Genomic DNA, 19,536 nt, shown 5'->3' with positions numbered 1-19,536 from the left:
CATGACCCCATTTGAGGTTTACTTGGCAAAGATTCTGGAGTGGTTTCTTATTTTCTTCTCTAGCTCATTTTACAGATGAGGAAACTGAGGCAATCAGGATTAAGTGACTTGCCCAGGGTCACAGGGCTGGGAAGTATCTGAGGCCAGATTTGAACTCAAGAAGATGAGTCAGTCTGACCTCAAGCCTAGCATTCTGTGCACTGTACCAACTAGCTGCCCCAGCTGTGTTCTTTATTTCTTTTTAATTTCTATTTCTTTCTAATCTATTCTTGACTTTATTTTTGTTATCAAAAAGTTGAAATTTTAAAAAAACGTAAACGAGCTCTGGAAAACAATCAGCATTTTATTTAATTAAAATACTATACATATTGTTTACATTTTCATGGAAAATAATGAGTTTAAAACACCCAAACAGTGTTCACTTTCAAAAACATTATGTGCCCTTCCCAGACACCAACTAGCTCCTTCCTTGTTGCTAAGTGGACATTTATCATTTGTCCCACAGAGTTGAGACATCCTGAAAACTGGCCTGAAAGGACCTCCAGAATGCACCTTTTCCTTGTACTGTTGAATCAGGATTTGCTCAGCTACCACCAGCTTTGACTTAAGTGAGAAGCCAGATAAAGTGTCAGGATCCAACATTCAGTTTCCTGGGTCCTATCATGCCAATGGAACTTTACCTTTCTGTTGGAATCCAGAGAGTGACTACTATTTGATTTGGATCCAGAGTTAATTGGGAAACGACCTTCTTCCCTTCCTGGCTCATTAGTGTCCTGAGCCAGGGTCCACCAGCCTTCTCAGTCAGTCAGAGGGAGGCAAGACGTTGTCACATAGTGTTTGAATGTAATTGATCAGCAGAAACTCTAGCCCTGCCTTGTCTGGCACATAATGCTATCAGACTTTATAAAGGATACATATTGGTACAATACAACTGATACAACTGAGGAAATCACTGGCTTAAACAGTCATTTGACTGCATTTAAAAAAAAACTTCCTGTAACAAAACATTTGTAAAGAAAAAACAATAACATAATAATCTTGAAAAAATAATTTTTTTCAGACATACTTAACACATTTAAAATACAAGGTTGAACAGGAGTCCTCACTTTCCCTCCTTAATACATTACCCTAACCAAGGTCCGCCATTCTATATCATAAAATATTCTTGTTTTGCTCCTGGATGGATCCATTTTGTTCACATTTCCTTGAGATGTCAGAAACATTCCCTTCCCTGACATATCCTGCTCTTTGGATTTTCATTCTCCAAATACCTAACTAGGGCTCTACACTCAACTGTATTTTAATTAGAGGTTTGTTTGTTTTTTCATCCTCCCACATCAAGCCCACCCTCTACCCTCCCTCCTTCAAAAAAAAGTTTTTAAAGCAGGTTACAATGAAAGTGAAGATCTCAGTGTCTTGTGATTGGAAAACTATCCCTCTTTGCACCACTCCATTTTCTCAGTTGATGGGAATAAAGTAGGGCTGAAATTGCTTCTCATGTTCAGGTTCTGTTGGAGGCATTTTCACATAGACTCCTGTAGTGAGAAGACTCCTTTTCTTTAGCTGAGAGAGAGAGAGAGAGAGAGAGAGAGAGAGAGAGAGAGAGAGAGAGAGAGAGAGAGAGAGAGAGAGAGAGAGGATGAGTTTCCATTGTACAAGACAGAACATTTTTGGCATGGTTAGGAAACATGGTGGACAGGTTAGAGAACAAGGATCTCTTCTTGATTATATTAATGGGACTGTTGGATAAAGAACCCTCTACCATCTCTGTAAAATGGGAACTATCTTACCTATCTATAAGATAGAAGGGTAGAGTGTGTGATAAGAAACTTTTAAAAAGTCAGAATAAAAGAGGCACTAAATCCTTCTGTCTCTCCTCTTGGTTTGATGACTATTGGTTGATTTGTATCTGCAACAGTGCTTAATGGGTCAGGAGCTATTGAATTAGAAAAGCAATCAAGTATTGTTAGCCAGTTCTCAGAATTAATTCTTGCCCTCCTCTAGGTTATTTTTCTCTTTTCCTGTGTCAATCCTTCATTTGTCACCTTTTTTTTTAAGTTCATTTCATTGTCCTTTGTGATAACAGTATGTGACAAGAAAGGTAAGCAAAACTCACTAATAAATCTATCAACAAGGATTTATTAGGCATTTACATGTGGTAGGCATTGTATTAAGTGCTGGGGCTACAAAGAAAGAGGGAAAATAGCTGATGCCCTTAAGAGTTTACATTGTAAAGGGGGTGACAACATATACATGAATTAGTATTTATCGGAAAAATATGGAGTAATTGAAAATTAGTCTTAGACTGGATAGTAATAGCAGTTGAGGCGGTGGGGGTGTTAAGGAAAAGTCTTCTAAAGGACATGATGTGAGCTGAGTCTTAAAGAAAGTCAATACATCGTTGTCAAAAATTGAGGTCAGGTGGACTTTGGAACAGAGTGGCTATTCTTAACCTTTTTGTGTGTCGTGGACTCCTTTAGTTGTCTGATGAAGTTTATAAACCCCTTTAGAGAATAATGGTGTTTTAAAAAAAATATTGAATAAAATAAATTTCAGCTGTAGACCTCTACCCCCGAAAACAATCTTTCTATAGAGCTTTATAGATCCCAAGTAAAAAACCTTTGGAATAGATTATTCCTAATTGGGTAGTATTACAAATAGGTGAGAGACCTCACAAACCTACAGGATGGTCACAAAGACCTATTTTTAAGGGGGAAAGGATGCCTGCTACCTACATCAATCCAACCTCTGTTACCAACTATAGTAAGTTTTTGAATGAGAAAAGAGGGTTGGATTACAGAAAATCGGGGTGCATGTGGTTCATAGGGGGAATGCACAGTTGAGCCTTTGCAGATTGGTGGAGGACAGGGGGCTGGCGCAAGCAAAAAAGTGGAGAGATGGTCACCTGCCACAATACTTTAGCAGTTCAGTTGTATAGTGGAGAGAGTCCTGGGCCCAGGCAGAAACACCTGAGTTCAAATCTAACCTCAGACCATATTAACTGTACGACTGTGGACAAGTCACTTAATCTGTTTCCTCAGCTTCAAAACATAATAATAACATCACCTTCCAAGGTTGTTGTGAGGATCAACAGATAACAGAATTGCCAATTATTTAGCATAATGCCTGGCACAGAGAAGGGATTTAATAAATGCTTTTTCCCTTCTTCCTTTCGTCCCTTCCCCAGCTCCCAACTTTGCCTAAAGCCAGCCCAATATTCAGGGACTAGTCGCCAGAGTTCATTTTAAATGAAGGTGAGAAGTGAAGCAGGCAGGTGGCCTTCCTCGAGCTGCTAGTCAAAGTGAAACCCTTCAGAAGCACACAAACACTGCCGTGTTGAACACACTGATCTAAAATGAGTCATCCCTGAACCCTCCAGTAGCTGCTTCTCGCGGTTCTTTTCAGTGCTCTATCGTTGTCTTTCCCCCTTCCTCTTTGACTCCTAAGGCCTCAAAGACCTTCCATGCAATGCTGAGTGACACTTCAAGCCTTTGGGCTGGTGGAGATCTGCCAGTAGGAGAAACCCAGGGTAGAAAGGGACCAAGGTAATACTCACCATTTTATTCAAGGAGACAGCTGTAATGAGGAAGCTGTAAAAAAATAATGCGGAGCTCACTATAGCTAGGATCCAGAGCATAACTTCAAAGTCTGGGCAAGGTTCAGGATCTGAAACAGAGAAGGGGAAATGCAATCTCCATATGGCTGACATGGTGGAAAGATCACTGGACTAGAAGTCACGAGGCCTGGGTTCTAGTCTCTACCCCACCATTCATTAGCTATGGGACTCAAGGCAAATTGCGTCACTTTTCACCTGTAGAATGAGAGGATCAGACAAGAAGACCTCTAAGTTCCCTTCCAGCCCCAAGAAGAAAATTATTATGACTTAAGAAACTTCTTTTTATATGGACTGAGGTCTTCGTATACCTACCAATCTAGCTATTTTGTGGGTGGCCTCCAAGGATACTAGTCTAGGAAAAGAAAGTTTTGGCAGGGCCCTATCTCTTTCTATTTCGGAAGGACTGGCTAGCTTGAACAGAAAGAAAGAAAGTAGGACTTTGTAAATTGTGTTTCCATTATTGGATAATCTATAGAGAATCTGGAAGCTTGACATAATACCAAGGATGTCATATCCAAAACATAAGGCTTACCACTACCCAAGGTGCCTTGGTTAGAGCTCTTTAGCCTCAGTTATATTTGGAGTCATTATCCTAACTTTTGGATCTATTGGTAACATGATCCATTGGCCTTTGCAAGAGGACAAATAAGACACCCAAATAACCTTCCAAACTCAACAATGAATGAATAGCCTAATGCACAGGAACAAAATTATTTTTGTTGTTTCTAGATATTATGCAAAATAAAGTAGTTCTATATCATGTTTATCATTTTATTGCTATTGTGATCTTTATTACACAGGTAAAATCACTTTGCTCACCAATGGCATATATCTGTGTTCCATTGCCCAAACCCATGTAGTAGGGGGGAGGATACATGAGCTCCACTTTGCAGATGTACAGTCCACTGTCTGAGGCCTTCAGTCCTGTGAGAGTGAGCATCAATTTATTCCCACTGGCATTTCCCGTGCACTCAAGCATGTCATCCATGAACACTGGTTGATTCTGTACCAGGTATGTTGAGGCACAGACTTCAACCATTTGGTTGTCCATCTGTCGAAGAAGGCCCACTCGGATCTCTGTGGTTTTGTTTGTCAACTCAAAGTTACACACAAAGCTTGCAATCCCTCTGCCGCTGGCCACGACCACTGCTGGTTGAGTCACATGTACCCCTAGCATTAAAGAAATTAAAAAATATATTTCATGACTTAGCAACTAGTCAGGGAAGAGTCTATGCAAAATTGTGAAGCTGATTTTCAGACCTTCTGTCCCAGTCTAGATATTCCACCCCACTAGCCTAGCCTAGCCTATCTCTGTTCCTCCAGGACCTTACTGTCCACTGCTTCTTACCAAAGTGCTAAATTGTTAGTTGTTAATAAGTATTTGCATAGTAGCTGAATTATTGGAGACAAACTGTGGGATTAAGAAGATGCAGATTTGAGTCCTAGTCCCAGCACCATGACTAGGACATTTTTTTCACCTGGAACAAAAAGAAATGAGCAAGAGAGGAAAGATGTTATCAGAGAAAACCATCACCCAAGGAGACGCAGCTGTTTCGTTCTCACTCCTTTTGTGGGGACTTGGTGAACAGGTTGCCATGTAAATGGATCTCTTGGAGGTAATGACCCTGGGAAGTCTTTACTTCATAGCATGCATTGTACACAGACACAATACTCCATCTCCATTAAATTCAAGGATTTTTATGCTTTTGTTGTCCTACATGTCTGGAATGTCCTCCTTTCTCATCTCTACCTCTTAGAATCCATGGTTTCCTTCAAAACTCAGCTCAAAAGCCATCTTTGCATTGCCATCTTTCCTGTTTACTACTATTCACCAGTGCCTCTTCCCTCAAAATTTTATATATGTTGCATATACTATCTGTGTCATATGTATATACATATATACACATATGCACTTATATGTTTATATGTTCAATCTCCTGATGGAATACTAACTCCTTAAGGACAGGGACTCCACTCTTTTTGTCTTTGTATCCCCCAGCGCCTAGCAGTTCCTTCATAAGAGCTTATTTACTAGTTGACTGACTGACTGATTGATGGCAAATTAGTCAAGCAGAAGAGTACAAGGTAAGGTATGAGAACAAGAGTCATTATGGAAAGGTAAAGTGTCCTCGTAGGGGGAAAGTTCACTGACCGCCCATGTCAGCACCTTGAGACATAACCACATTTATTTATGCTAGTAACTACCCTCTCTAGCTGTAACACAAACAACTGTGACTGTGCACAGATCATTTCATTTCATATGGGCTTAGTTTAAGTACAAAATGGAAAGAACCATTATTGTGTCTCCTACTTCACAGAGTTGTGAACAAAAAGCGTTATAAACTTTAAGTGCTAAATAGAAGCAAATTATTTCAGACCTTATTTCCATTTTACTTAAACTCTTAGGACCTATAATTCCTCCAAGGAATCAAAGAATAAATCTCCCTTACTAGAATTTCAGGCACTTTAATGTTTGGGGATAAGTGACTTGAATTACTCAGATCCACCAAATATGCACCAACACGCCTGACCCCATGATTGAATTCAATTCATTAAACATTTAATGTGGACTACTGTATACAAATTACTGAGCTTGGCCTTCAAGGGCTACAAAGACAAGAGGAAAAGATCCCTACCCTTAAAGATTTTACATGTGAATAAAGGATATAGAACATGTACCTGAATGTTAAATAGGATTCAAGTGCAAAGAGAGAGAAAATTGCAAAGTGCTACTGAAGCAGAGAGAACAGTGTTTATGTCTGCCTAATGGGGTTTGTAGAATCAGGATTCCAGGTCTAATAGATCCTAAATCTATTCTGACGTTGTGCTTCTAAAAGTCTGGCGTTGTTACAAAGAACAATGGGTAGCTACCGATTTCTCTCCTGAAGGACCATGGGAATAGATTTTCCAATGGGAAGCCTTGCTTGCTTTAGAACAATGAAAGTACCTGTACTATATATTATGATCAATAATTCATTAATATTTTACCTCTTCCTCAGATCATCCCAAACAATCTGACCTCTCACAGTTGTTGTCTCAGTGTAACATTATCTTGTCTATTTTATATATTCCCATTAATCTTGTCTAAGACTTTTATTTTTCCCTTCAATGGGTACAAAACTGTTGACACAAAGAATTGGAAATTGAGAGTATACTCATCAACTGGGGAATGGCTTAACAAGTTGTGGGAGTTGTGGTGTATGGTTGTGATGTAATACTATTACATAAGAAATGACAGACAGAATTATTTCAGGAAAAACCTGGGAAGACTAATACGAACCGATGCAAAGTAAAGTGAGTAGAATCAGGAGAATATAGCACATACTAACAGCAATATTGTAAGAATGATCAACTTTGAAAGACTCCGCTACCTTAGTCAAGACAATGATCCAAGAAAATTCAAAAAACCCTTGATGAAAAATACTGACCACTTCCAGCAAGAGAACTGATGAACTCTTGAAGTAGATTAAAGCATGCATCTTTTTTACTTTATTTTTGTCTTATTTTATTTGTGCTTTCCTTTGCAACAAGGTTATTATGGAAATATTAAAATTTTTTATTTAGAAATATTGTTGCCTCATGCAGTTAGTGGAGAAACTTCTCCATGATATTCCTGTCTCTGCTGCATAGCTCCTTCCCTTATCGCCATAAGCCATAAAGCTATACCTTGCTTAAACTAGAAGTTGCTGCGTTTCAGACTAATTTTTTTGACAGGGGTAACAGAAGGCTTCACAGGAGTGGGTTGCTTTTTCAGCTGGAAGGTTGAGTATAATTTCAACAAGTAGAAATCAAAACTCTAGAAATACATGATATGACCTCTCTAAGGAATGGTAAATAGTCCAGATTTATAATGGTAAATAATGAGAGTTAACACCAGAAAAGATCAAAGCATTGAGAAGCTTGAAAGTTAGAAAAGGGAATGTTCATTTATTTACTCATTAGTTCAGCTTTTATTAAGCATTAATCTATTAGGCTTGTTGGAGATAAAACATTTAGATAAGATATACTCTGATATCAGAGATCTTTCAAACTAGTAATGAGTGATAAAACACAGATGATTTTAATATATATTGTATGATAGATTCATTGGAGAGTTGCAAAGCAAAGGGGTATGTGTGATGAGACAAGAAAGGCCATCTTATACTTGGATAGAGGAAGTGAAGGGAATGGCAAAATCTGGAATGATCTTATGCAGGAAGTGGCGTTTAAGCATAATTTCAAATGAGGGGTAATTATACAACAGAAAAAAATGGAAAAAGAAAGACATTTGAGGCATAAGGTACACCATGAACAAAGGATTCAAGGTGGAAGGATACAAGATACGACACAGGAATAGATTGTAGACCAGTTTTGCTGCAGTATAGAGTACTTGGAGGCTCGAAAGGTAAGGGGGTACCACATTATTAAAGATCTTGAATACTAAGCAAAGAAATCTGAAATTTACTCAGTAGGCAATAGGGAATAATTTTTCTTTTGCAGTAAACAATAACGTGATTCAATCTATGCCAAAGGATTTTTTTCTGATTGGAAAGCCTGTCTAGAGAATATTATAATAATCCAAGATGGTGACAAATAAAAAAGGGCTTCTATTACTTAGAATTGGTGCAATGAGAATAGGATTACAAATATTGCTGAAGGAGACTGAAATACTCTATTCCAGTCTTTTCATTTTAAAGATGAAACTAAGGCCCAGACAGGTTAAGTGACCTATCTTTGATGACAAGAAGGAAGTGTTGGATGCAAGAAATATTACAGATATGGAACTGGAAGGATTTGTGATTCATTGGATGTGAGGGATTGAGACACTACAAAAATTTGACTCACATTAAGATAACCCTTTAAGGCTTATAAAGAACACTCCCTGGGTAATTTGTTGTTCAGTCATTTCTTGTGACCCTATTTTGAGGTTTTCTTGGCAAAGATTCGGGAGTGCTTTGCCATTTCCTTTTCCAGATGAAGAAAATGAGGCCAACAGAGTTAAGTGACTTGCCCAGGGTCATACAGCTAACAAGTGTCTGAGGCTGGATTTGAACTCAGGAAGATGAATCTTCTTAACTCCAGGTCCAGAACGCTATCCACTATGCCACCTTGCTGCCCATGGGAGAAGTTAATCATATTACAACCTTTACTTATTGAAAAGGAAGTTGAAGCTCAGAGAATGTAAAAGACTCATCCTATGATCACACTGCTATTATCTCCAATCTGATATTCAAATATTATACTTCCTCCTCAACTAAAGTTCTGATCTTTCCGGTATTTCACATTTTCTCTCACTACAGCTCTCTGATAATTCCCAAGTGACAAACATGAGAGAATTACTAAATATAGAGAAATCTTTGTGATGTCAATAGAGAGTTGGACCCGAAGTTAGAAAGACCTGGGTTCAAATCCTGCTTCTGACCCTTATCAATTATATAATACTGAGTGCTCTCATTGGGTCTCAATTTCCTCTTCTATAAAATAAAGGGATGAGATTCAATAAACCTCGAGGTCTCTCCCTGATCTAAAGCTTTAGATAGACAGACAGACACATATAGATAGATAGATAGACGATAGATAGATAGATAGATAGATAGATAGATAGATAGATAGATAGATAGATAGATAGATAGATAGATAGATGATAGATAAGAAGGAGAAATTTTTAATAATAAAAAAAATTTGAGTTTGAGGCAGAAATCATTGAGTTTGGGCAGAAATAGCTAGCAGTTGGTTGGAATCTTGAACTGGATTTCAGAAGAGAAGTTCGGGCTAGAGATGTTGGTTTGAGACTCATGGTATGTTAGCCAGGCTCTGCCGCAAACCTCCACCTACCCTCCAAGACATGATGACCATATGTCAGTAAGGTCCTCACATACAGTAAGAATAAATTTTTAAATTCTAGAGTTAAGTTCTAGTTAAAACTCAGTGGTAAGTAGAGGGAGGTGGTAAACAAGTTGTAAAACTGAAGGACTGATGTAGCATCTACCATCTGAGGATAAAAGCACTCATAAGGAAAAGGAACATTGTTCCTCTGACCCAGAGAGACCCTCACCTTGAGCTGAATGCTGTGATCAGAATCTGAGTTGAACCTCAATTTAGAAGAACAGAGAGAGACACCGGGAGCCAATCTGCTAAAGGTCACTGCTATTATGTGCCTCAGGTAACTTTGCTTTATATTGGACAAGTTCATCCTTACCAGCTAAGTAATCTTCCCTGTCCCCCTTTTGAAAATGTATACTCCTTTCTTGTGTTAGCTCGTTCATTTTCATGATCTCAAAACCTTAAGTTAGGATAGCTTCTTAAGTTTCCTAGTACAAATCATCTTCATGCAAATAGTTATGAATGCCATGGGAATGAATGAGATCACCAATATAGTGTAGGAAAAAAAAGAGAAATGGGTAATAGACCCTTAGAAAATACCCACATTAAAAGGTATGAAAGAAGAAAGGGAAGCAGCAAAAAAACAAAGGAGAGAGACTAGAGCGGAAGGATAACCAAGGAAATATACTACCTCCAGAGCCAAGAGAGAAAACCAGCCCAATAGAAAGAAATGGTCAACCATATACAAAGCAGCAAAAAGGTTGATTAGGATGTCAAGCAAGAGGCCACTGAATTTCGTTGTTAGGTAGTCCTGGTGGTCTTTGGGACAGTGGTTTCTGTAGAGTGGTAAGGATTAAAACAGGCTTCAGGAGGTTACAGAGACAGTAGGATAATAAATAAGTGAAATCAATGGGTATAGACAATTTTTTCCAAGAAGTTTAGGAATGAATGATGAAGTTCATCCAATTGGATGAACCAGAAGAGTCAAGGAAAAGTACATTTAGGATCAGGGAAGCTAAGGTTGGACTTTAATGTGTAGGCTACAAGGACACTGACTTTTTGAGATCATAGGAGCAACATGACCATGTCCACTTGACCCAGCAATAATAACTAAAGAGTGACTCTCCTCTCTACCCACTGCATTTGCCTCGGAGGGCTTCCTTATCACAGCAAGGAAAGCTTTTACATGAAGAAAGGCACAGGGTAAAGGGTGCCAGGTCATTTCCTCTGTATAATAAAGCAACCTTGCTGTCGAACTTTTGTGGGCTTCCCCAATTGCCTGAACTATGAACTAACCTATCACTACTGCTACCAACACCACCATTAATATTTTGCACAATGCAAATTCTTCCCTTGTGAGTCCCTCCATGCCTCAATTCTCCTTTTCCCCAGGTTATACCTAACAGAGAGGCAAGACTTACATTAAGAATGGATCATGCATTCTCTATTGTCTAAAAAATAAAAGGTGGCATTTTATGTCTCTTAGCCTGGGCTATGCCTGGGTATTCTTGAGCCTCTTGTCCACTCCATTTCTTAGCTTCCCAGCCACCAAGTCTCCCTTCTCCACCAGGGAGAGCTTCCCCCAGGAATAACATTTAATTTAATCATACCCAACCTCCAAGCCTCTGGAAAAGTCTACACTTTTTTGTATCCTATGGGTGGCAATCAGAATCTATGGCTCCTTTAGGAATCTTTGCCATCTCTAATATAGCTCAAAATCTCGGCTCATACCTCACAGACTCAAGAAATATATAGTAATTTCTCCTATCAAATTAACAAATATTTGGATTGTCCATTCTGACAAACTACATGTCAAGTTTCTAAGAATAAATTTTATCATTCTATTATGTGCACTGCACTTGGTACAGAGTAGGTGCTTAATTAGAGTTTGTTGACTGGTTGCTCTTAGCTGAACTATCAAACATAATGAGCATTGAGTATGAGATTTCCTGGGAATACCCAACTTTTAAACACAGAAAATGACCTATCACATGCCACAGTGAACCCTCTTTTCATCTGTATGAAATAAGGGTCTTTTCTGAAATGAACAGCAAAAGTATCTGAACTCAAAGTGAAAATCAAATAGTAATGAAATACCTTCTACCAATGATCAAATGAGTCATTTTTGTTTGCTAACTTTAACTCAAGACTTGAAATTGATTTTTTGATTGTTACTTCATAAATCTCCTAACAAATATTTTTAATTTGATTAGAACACATAGTAACATTAGCTTGGGATGGAGAGTATCCCACAATTTAATAAAGTGTATATTTTGACCAGAAAATGTTTAATCCACCCCTCCTGGATCCCAGCATTGTCAAATAATCACCATCCTCATAAGTATTCAGAGCATTGTACTTAGCTATTTGCAGATAATGGAAATAACAGCAGATGGCTTAAAAAAAAAAAAAAAAAAGAGTATTGGCTCCAAATTAGAGGATCAGGATTTAAATACAACTTCCTGAGTAATATTGGATAAGTCATTTATACTCCATGGGCCTCAGTTCCTTATCTGTTAAATGCAGTTGGTTACATGACCACTAAGGTCTTTGCCTAGATCTAAAGCTATGATTCAATAAATAAAGGATATCCGTGTCTCACTAGAAAATCCTTATCTTTAAAAAAAAGAATAAAAGTACTAGAATTTTTAAAAATATATTCTTCCAACATGAGCATTGAAACATACGAAACTGTTTCAAGTTCCCACCCATTCTAGTCAGGAATTCTCTCTCCCAGATGAATAAACCCGCAAGCAATTATAGTACATATATGATGTATTCAAGACTGAGCTAGGCACTTGATACATAGAGTTCCATCTCTTTTCAGCTGCTTGGACTGGAACAGAAAATCTCTCAGAGCTGCCAAAGAAACACAGGATTTGTTTTTAGCTTCTGGCCCTATTGTGAGAACATGCCCTAGAATGGGCACAGTGGAGATCTGTATTCTATTAAGTCTTTTAAAGCACTCACCTTTGGAGATACTTGGGATAAAGAGCAGAGAGAGCATTGCCGTGCAGGGCCAGTTCTTGGGAGGGTGAACCTTTTCCATTTGTCTCCTGGATCCCAGGAGAACCATAACTTGATTGTTACCTGACTCGGAATGTCAGGAAGGAGAATGAAACTTGTCGGGATACCGAAGCTTTGAAATGTGTTTGAACCCACACAGAGTCTGGGAGTTTATATAGGTAGCTTTGATCCCATGTATGTACGATACATGTGCACACCCGGGAGGCACCTAAAAGGATAACTTTTTGTTTTGGTTTTACGAGAAAGGAAGTAGTGGGCTCGGTTGCTACGTAGACTCTAACCTCAAAGTCCTCAAAATAGAAGTGAACAAAACAAGCCAATCCATGGATGGAAAATGCACTCACTTTGAAACTGATGCTTTTTGTTCACTTTGAGGATCTAAAGAATAGGGGGAGGATTGGAGAATTTCCTGGAGTGCACCTAAATCCCAGATTCAATCCAAGCATACAAAAACCTCTCCTCCTACCTATGAAATCTCCTAAGAAGCAAAACTTCAGGCTAAACATCCCTTCAATATAACTGTATAATTAAAGGGAGGGAAGGAGAAATTATTGATATAAGTTCAGCAAGTTGTTTGCATTCCAATAGCATCTTCTTTCTAAGGGCTTCTTGATCCCTTACAAAGAAACATCAGTTTCTCCAGAGCAAATCTCAGTAAGCAAAGACTCCCTAATGTGCTGTTTCCATATTATGGATTGTCGCTGCGAAGGTTAACCAGAGAAGTAGTTGACTTACCTCTGCTAATGCCAAGATTCAGTGGTGAATCCAGATATTGTTAGATTCAGAAGTTAATCCAAATGTTCCTAAAATCTGTAGCTTAAGAAGGACAGAATAAAGCTGGGGAAGATCCTGGAAAAGATCATTGAAATGATCCAGGGGATAGTAGATCCACCACATAAAAAAAAGCCCTCCTTTGGGCTAAAAAGTGTTGAATTCTTCAGACTGAAAACAGATTCTAGGGGCCAAAAGAGGTAGTGGTTATAACTGAAATTCACACCACTATGAAAGACATTACTATATGAGTAGGATGACTATCGGGTTGCTTACCAAATCCTAGAATATAAGAACTAAAGACCACTGCTTAAACTTGCAAAGATATCATTTGGGGCCAAAAAAAAAGCATTAATATTCCTATTTGATGTTGTAGATTTATTAAGAAGAAATAGTATAGGCTGAAAACCACAAATAAGTTCAGAAAGGATTTGGGAATTAAAGAGTGATAGACCCATAACAGAGCAGTAAACAAGAAAGAAGGAAGGAAGAGAGGAAGGAAGCCAGAGGGAGGGAGAGAGAAAGAAATGAGAAAGGAAAAGAAAGAAAAAAGGGGAATTGTGGCAAAAGGAGGAGAAAAAAGGCAAGGAGAGTGTAGGATAGGAGAAGAGAGGGGAGCTTGGAATGTTTAGATTACATTTTTAGTCATGTGAATCCAAGTTCTCTGACTCTAAATCCAGCACTCCTACCATGCATGCACCATTCTGCTATGGAGGTCAACCAAGATCTTCAGAAATCATTATTACCACTATCAGAGAATGAAATGGATATATTATGGGCCTGACTTGGTCTAATAAGTCTCATCTTCTTCTATTATGTAGGCTATGTCCTATCAGTTCATATTATTTGACCATACAAATAATTAATTGGAAGACCTGGATCTGCTAAAGTAACTCCCAAGTTTCCCTTTGCTATTCTAGTTCACCACAACCAGATTGCTCCAATTTTCTGTGGATGCTATTAGGGTGTGTGTCTGTGTCTGTGTCTGTGTGTCTGTGTGTCTGTGTCTGTATGTCTGTGTGCATCATTGCCAAGTCAACTACCATAGGCTAATATATTTAGAGCTGGAATGGTCATCCAGTCCAATTCCTTCTTTTTTAGACAAGATATTAAGGTTCATAGAAGGTAAGTCATTTTCCCACCATCACAGAGGTAATAAGTAACAGAACTAGGATTTGAACCCATTTGACTCAATATTCAATAATCTTTCTACAGTACTAAGATGACTCTATCTGAATTTGTCACATTTTGTTATTAGACACTTCTATTGGTGAGTGGTCTCTTTCTATGTTCTTAAACAAACATGATCTACAAACTATTTGTTCACCACAAATGATGAACCCCTGTCAACCAAGAATATAATTATGGAGCAAATTCCTTTATCCCCAAAACAGTGCATGCAATATGGTTCATTTGTTTTCTTTTGTAATATTTATAATTAATCATTATAGTATATAATATTTTGTTTTCATCATGGCAAGATGAAAAGAAGAGATGGTATCCAAGCATAGGATAGCATAGGATCAGTATGTAATGACTAAAAAACTGAATTTTAAAAGAAGGATTTAAAATAAAAGTGCTAGAAGCATTAAATAGTCGAAATGTATTTTTTTCTTTAAATAGAGTCATTTCTTGATTGATATAGTGGAAAGAGCCCTGAATTACAAGTCAGGAAATCTGGAACTCTGCCACTAATTGTATTACTTTGAACCAAATACTTTACCTCTCTGCCTTAGTTTTCTCATCTGTAAAATGAGAAAGTTGGACTGAGTAAGGTTCTTTCCAGCTCTACATTCATGACTGAGAAGGTCCCTTCCCAGTTCTAAATGCTGTGCCACCATGATTGAAGAAAGAATAGGATGGCTCTACTTGATGACATCCAGAGTTAATACTAAACTTTTGTTTTAGTAAAAATCATCCAATTCTTTTTCTCAACAAACACTTTTTCAGAATTGCATTTATTTTGAATTTTTTCCCCTTTCATTTAATTTTCTTTCTACCTTTGACTAGTAAATGTTAAAGTGATTCAAAGACAAGGAGGCATAATAGGTCATTTGTCTCTAAATACTCAAGAATGAACTCTGGATTTCAGACTTTAGTCAACTGCCCTGGAGTTAGGAAGATTCATCTTCCTGAGTTCTAATTTGGCCTCATTTACTAGCTATGGGAACCTGAGCAAGTCACTTAATGCTGTTTGCCTCAGTTTCCTCATCTGTAAAATGAGCTGGAGAAAGAAATGACAAACCACTCCAATATCTTTGACAAGAAAACCCCAAATGGGGTTGCAGAGCATAGGACATGACTGAAAAGACTGAACAACAAAAAGTCTTCCTTAATCAAAATTGAGGCTGTATCCTAGAATGGAAGTTGAGTTCTGATACCAACCTACATATGAAATTTCTGGAGGACAAGTTCTTATTCAGTATGATGCAATGGAAAGTGCTGTGACCCTACCAATCCCAGCTTTACCTGGGTGATCTTTGCCAAGTCACTTAGTTATTTCTGTGCCTTAGTTTACTCATCTGTAAAATAAGGGCATTACATCAAAATGACCTCTAAGGTCCCTTCTAGCTTTATATTTGTTTCCTATACTTTTCTGTGCCTCCATTAATTTCTAAAAGTAGAACAAGAACTGTTAACCACTTGATTCAGTCAGGAAACTTATGGTGTTTTGCAATGAAAAGTGTATTCAGAACAGTAAATCTTCAGTCACTCAGGGGCCAAAAATTCACTTATCTAAGTGATTCATGCCATCATCTTCACATCTCCCCCTTTCCCTGCAACATCCTTTGCATATATGCAGGTGCCTTAATGATTCCATCAAAGAGAAGGTAAAGATGAGAGAGTTCAATTTTGCCCCTTGTCTGAAACTCTCAAAAAGGGAGGATGGGGGAAGTACACAAGGAAGGAAGCTGGAACAATTTGCTAAAATGATTTAGTATTCATGGGGACTTCATTCACTCATGCCCTCCTTGTCTCCTGCTGAGATGGATAAACCCAAATCAGCTGACTTCTTTCAGTTGCTACTGGACTTGTAAGGTTTTCGAGATTTGCCTACTTTGCAATGGTCCTGGAGTTCAAAAGCCACTAACCCACATCTCTTAGCTACATTGCTTTTTTTGTTGTTCTCAGAAATTGAAGTACTGTGGCTACAATGGGGGAGGAAGGCTGCTTCTGGACTAATTATCAAACTTCTCTTGCTTTGTAATGGTCATTCCACACTCCATGCTTAGTTCTACATTTTCAAGCTTTTGAACAATGCTCTTCCATTTTCTAAATGTCCTCTTCTCATTTTTTACATTAAAGGCATGCCAAAAAACCCAACTTGTATTGAAAGATTTGCCCTGGGTCTTGACTGTAGTATCTACTGCAAAACATCCTTTGCTTGATGGTTTCAGATGTAATGGGAAGAATGAAAGGTTTAATATTTGCATAGTGTCTAGTTTCAGGATATCCCATTACGTTTCACGTGTAATTATGCCTAATTAAGGTTACATATTCTGTGTTTTCATGCTAATTAGCTCATCACATAGCTGCCCCTTTTCAATGTTTGCTTCAAGAGGAAAAAAGAAATCATCCGAAAAACCAAGTGATTGCTGGAAGAAGAGCCTATCAGTCATCAAGCTTTGAAAAAGAGCTAAAAAGAAAATTAAATGACATGCAAAAGGGTTGGGGAAAAAGATGGATTCATTGCTTTTTTAAAACTAATATGAGACTGGTGTGAAAGAACTCAACAGAATGAACTTGCTGGATTGATGTTAGCCCCAAGGAGACTGTAATTCATGCCATAAGAGACCACATACATATGGAAGTTTCTGATCTATGATGAAAAAATTAAAAATCGAATTTCTCCTGAATTTCACATTTGCATTGTTCACTTGCTTCAGGTCAAATTGAATGTGTCATTGAAACAAATGGCTTCTTATGATCTTGGGTAAGTCATTCACCACTCTGGGCCTCAGTTTCCTAAACTTTAAAGTAAGAGATTGGAACTAGATGATGTCTGAGGTCCTGCTACCAATGTAGGAAACTCAGTCAAGTCATTTAACCTCTCTATGTGTCAGTTTCTTCCTTTGCAAAATGAGGAGAGGCAGCAAAAAAGAGTGCTGACTTCAGAGTCAAAGGACCAGTTCAAATCCTGCCTCTGATACTTTCTAACTGTGTGGCTCAAAGGACCTGAGTTCAAATCCTACCTATGATACTTCTTAGCTGTGTGACTTGGGGAAATAAGTTAACTTCTCTGGGCTTTATTTTCCTTATCTATAAAATAAAGAGATTTGACGAGATGGCCCTTCCAACTCTGAGTTATCTATGAGTCCATGATATTTTCAATTCTAATATTTTGGAACATTATGTTGGCTTGACTGGTGAAATCAGAGACTTATGCACAAAAAAAAATGAACCCCATAAAGACAATTTGGAGAACTCATTCCTAATTGGCTCACTCCTTCTTTGAGTCATCAGATTCTTCTTCAAATACATTTTCAATATTATAGACAATGGTATCACATGATATTTCTGAGTTTAGTGCCATTAGCTCCATTCTGTCAACAGTCTTTATTCCTTATGTGTAAGAGAAAAACGAGAGATAAGTGGATATAAATGGATATTCACTCAACTTGCTAGCTCTGGATGTAGCTAAACAAACTAACCTAGAGGATAGATGGTACCCATGGAGACTGGCTGACAGGGCCTTAAAACCTAGCAATAGGAGAGCTTTAAGGACGTGATTCCTTCATCATCGAAAATCCGCAAGTAGCAAGGAATAGTTGAATGCATTTAAACTATGGCCCAGATGTGTATCTGAGATCACACACTTAGTAGACACTAGCCATAGGTGACCCCAAGGCTCAATTCTGGGTCTTCTTTTCTGTTCACTCTATACTATCTCACTTGGTAATCTCATCATCTCCCATGCGTTTAATTATCATCTCTTTGAAGATTATTCTCAGATCTCTAGATCTAGCCCTATTCTCTCTCTGAACTACAGTTCTCAAATACCAATTGCTTTTTGGTCACTTCTAACTGAATGTCCCATAGGTATCTCAAACTCAACAAGTTCAAAATAGAACTCATTATCTTTTCCCAAAAAACTATCTATTCTTTGGAATTTTTCTACTACTATTTTAAAGCACCATCAACCTCTCAGTCACCTAGGCCTGCAACTCAGTATCATCTTCAATCCCTCAGTCTTACTCTACATATACAATCTATTGCCAAAACCAGTCATTTCTAGCTTTATAATAACTCCCACGTCATCTTCTCTCTATTCACCTTCATAGACCCTCACTTCTTCTCATCTGCAATATTTTAATAGTCTTTTTTTTTCTTATCTCCCTGCCTCAAGTCTTTCCAAATCATCTTCCATTCACCTGCCAAGGTGATTTTTCTAAAGCATGGGTCTGACTATAGAATCCCCTTATTTGATGAATTCCAGTGGCTCTCTATTACATCTGAGATCAAAGACAAGTCATTTGTTAGAGGTTTAAAGTTGTTTATAACCTGGGCCCTTCCTACCTTTCCAAGTCTTCTGACACTTTATCTTTTTTCAACCTATGCTACAATCCAACCACACTGGTCTTCTTGCTATTACTCAAATATAGTACTCACTCTCCCATTCTGTGCCATTGCAATGACTGTCCATATGCTAAGAATGATCTGCCCTTTCATTTCTGCCTCTAAGTTTCCCCGGCTTCCTTCAAGACTCAACTCATATCCCACCTTCTGCAAAAAATCTTTCCCAATCCCTCTGACACAGCTCAACTGTTAGTGCTTTCCCCTCTCAAATTACTTCCACCTACCCTCTGGTAATGTTAATGAGAGTTAAAGATCTTGCCTACCCATTAATGCGCCTGCACACTAAAGGAAACTTGATTAGGGGAGATTTGTTTTGTAGGAAAGGCCTTTTAACACCTTTTAGTTTAACACCTTTTGTTAATTTCTAATGAGGCATGAGTTCTCAAATGTTGTGATGTCCTGACTCTGAAAAGTATATAAATACTCTGAGGTGAGGTTTGACTTTGGGGCTTACTCATTGGAAGTGTTTGTTTGGCCAGAGGAGACTCTGCGCAGCTGCTAAGGAGCCCCCCCTCTTTGAAAACCCAGATGTTGGTGCTTCTCTCTCTGGTAACTATGTATATATGTAATGGTCAGACAGTTGGATGTCTGTTGATTTGTGATGTATGTATTGCTTATAGTCAGACAGCTGGAAGCCCTGTACATTGATCTTTATTTCTCTGTATTTTCTCTGAAGTTCAGGATGCTGACTTTTCCCCCTGAACTAAGTGAATGATATATGTGCTTGATTAAAGTAGATTGTT

At 38.2% G+C, this 19,536-nt stretch overlaps 1 protein-coding gene across 1 annotated transcript; it reads right to left on the bottom strand.

The window, feature by feature from the left end:
- Positions 1 to 366: 366 nt before the first annotated feature.
- On the bottom strand, positions 367 to 12,628 carry CTLA4 (cytotoxic T-lymphocyte associated protein 4). Its single transcript, XM_072617353.1, has 4 exons — positions 12,389 to 12,628; positions 4,436 to 4,786; positions 3,557 to 3,666; positions 367 to 1,563 (listed from the first exon to the last, which is right to left on the bottom strand). The coding sequence occupies exons 1-4, from the start codon at positions 12,492 to 12,494 to the stop codon at positions 1,459 to 1,461; spliced, it is 672 nt and encodes a 223-aa protein (XP_072473454.1). The 5' UTR covers positions 12,495 to 12,628; the 3' UTR covers positions 367 to 1,458.
- Positions 12,629 to 19,536: the final 6,908 nt, after the last annotated feature.

This window comes from Notamacropus eugenii, chromosome 6 (assembly GCF_028372415.1).
Source record: "Notamacropus eugenii isolate mMacEug1 chromosome 6, mMacEug1.pri_v2, whole genome shotgun sequence".
Classification (NCBI taxonomy): domain Eukaryota; kingdom Metazoa; phylum Chordata; class Mammalia; order Diprotodontia; family Macropodidae; genus Notamacropus; species Notamacropus eugenii.
This window is presented reverse-complemented; position numbering and strand designations above follow the sequence as displayed.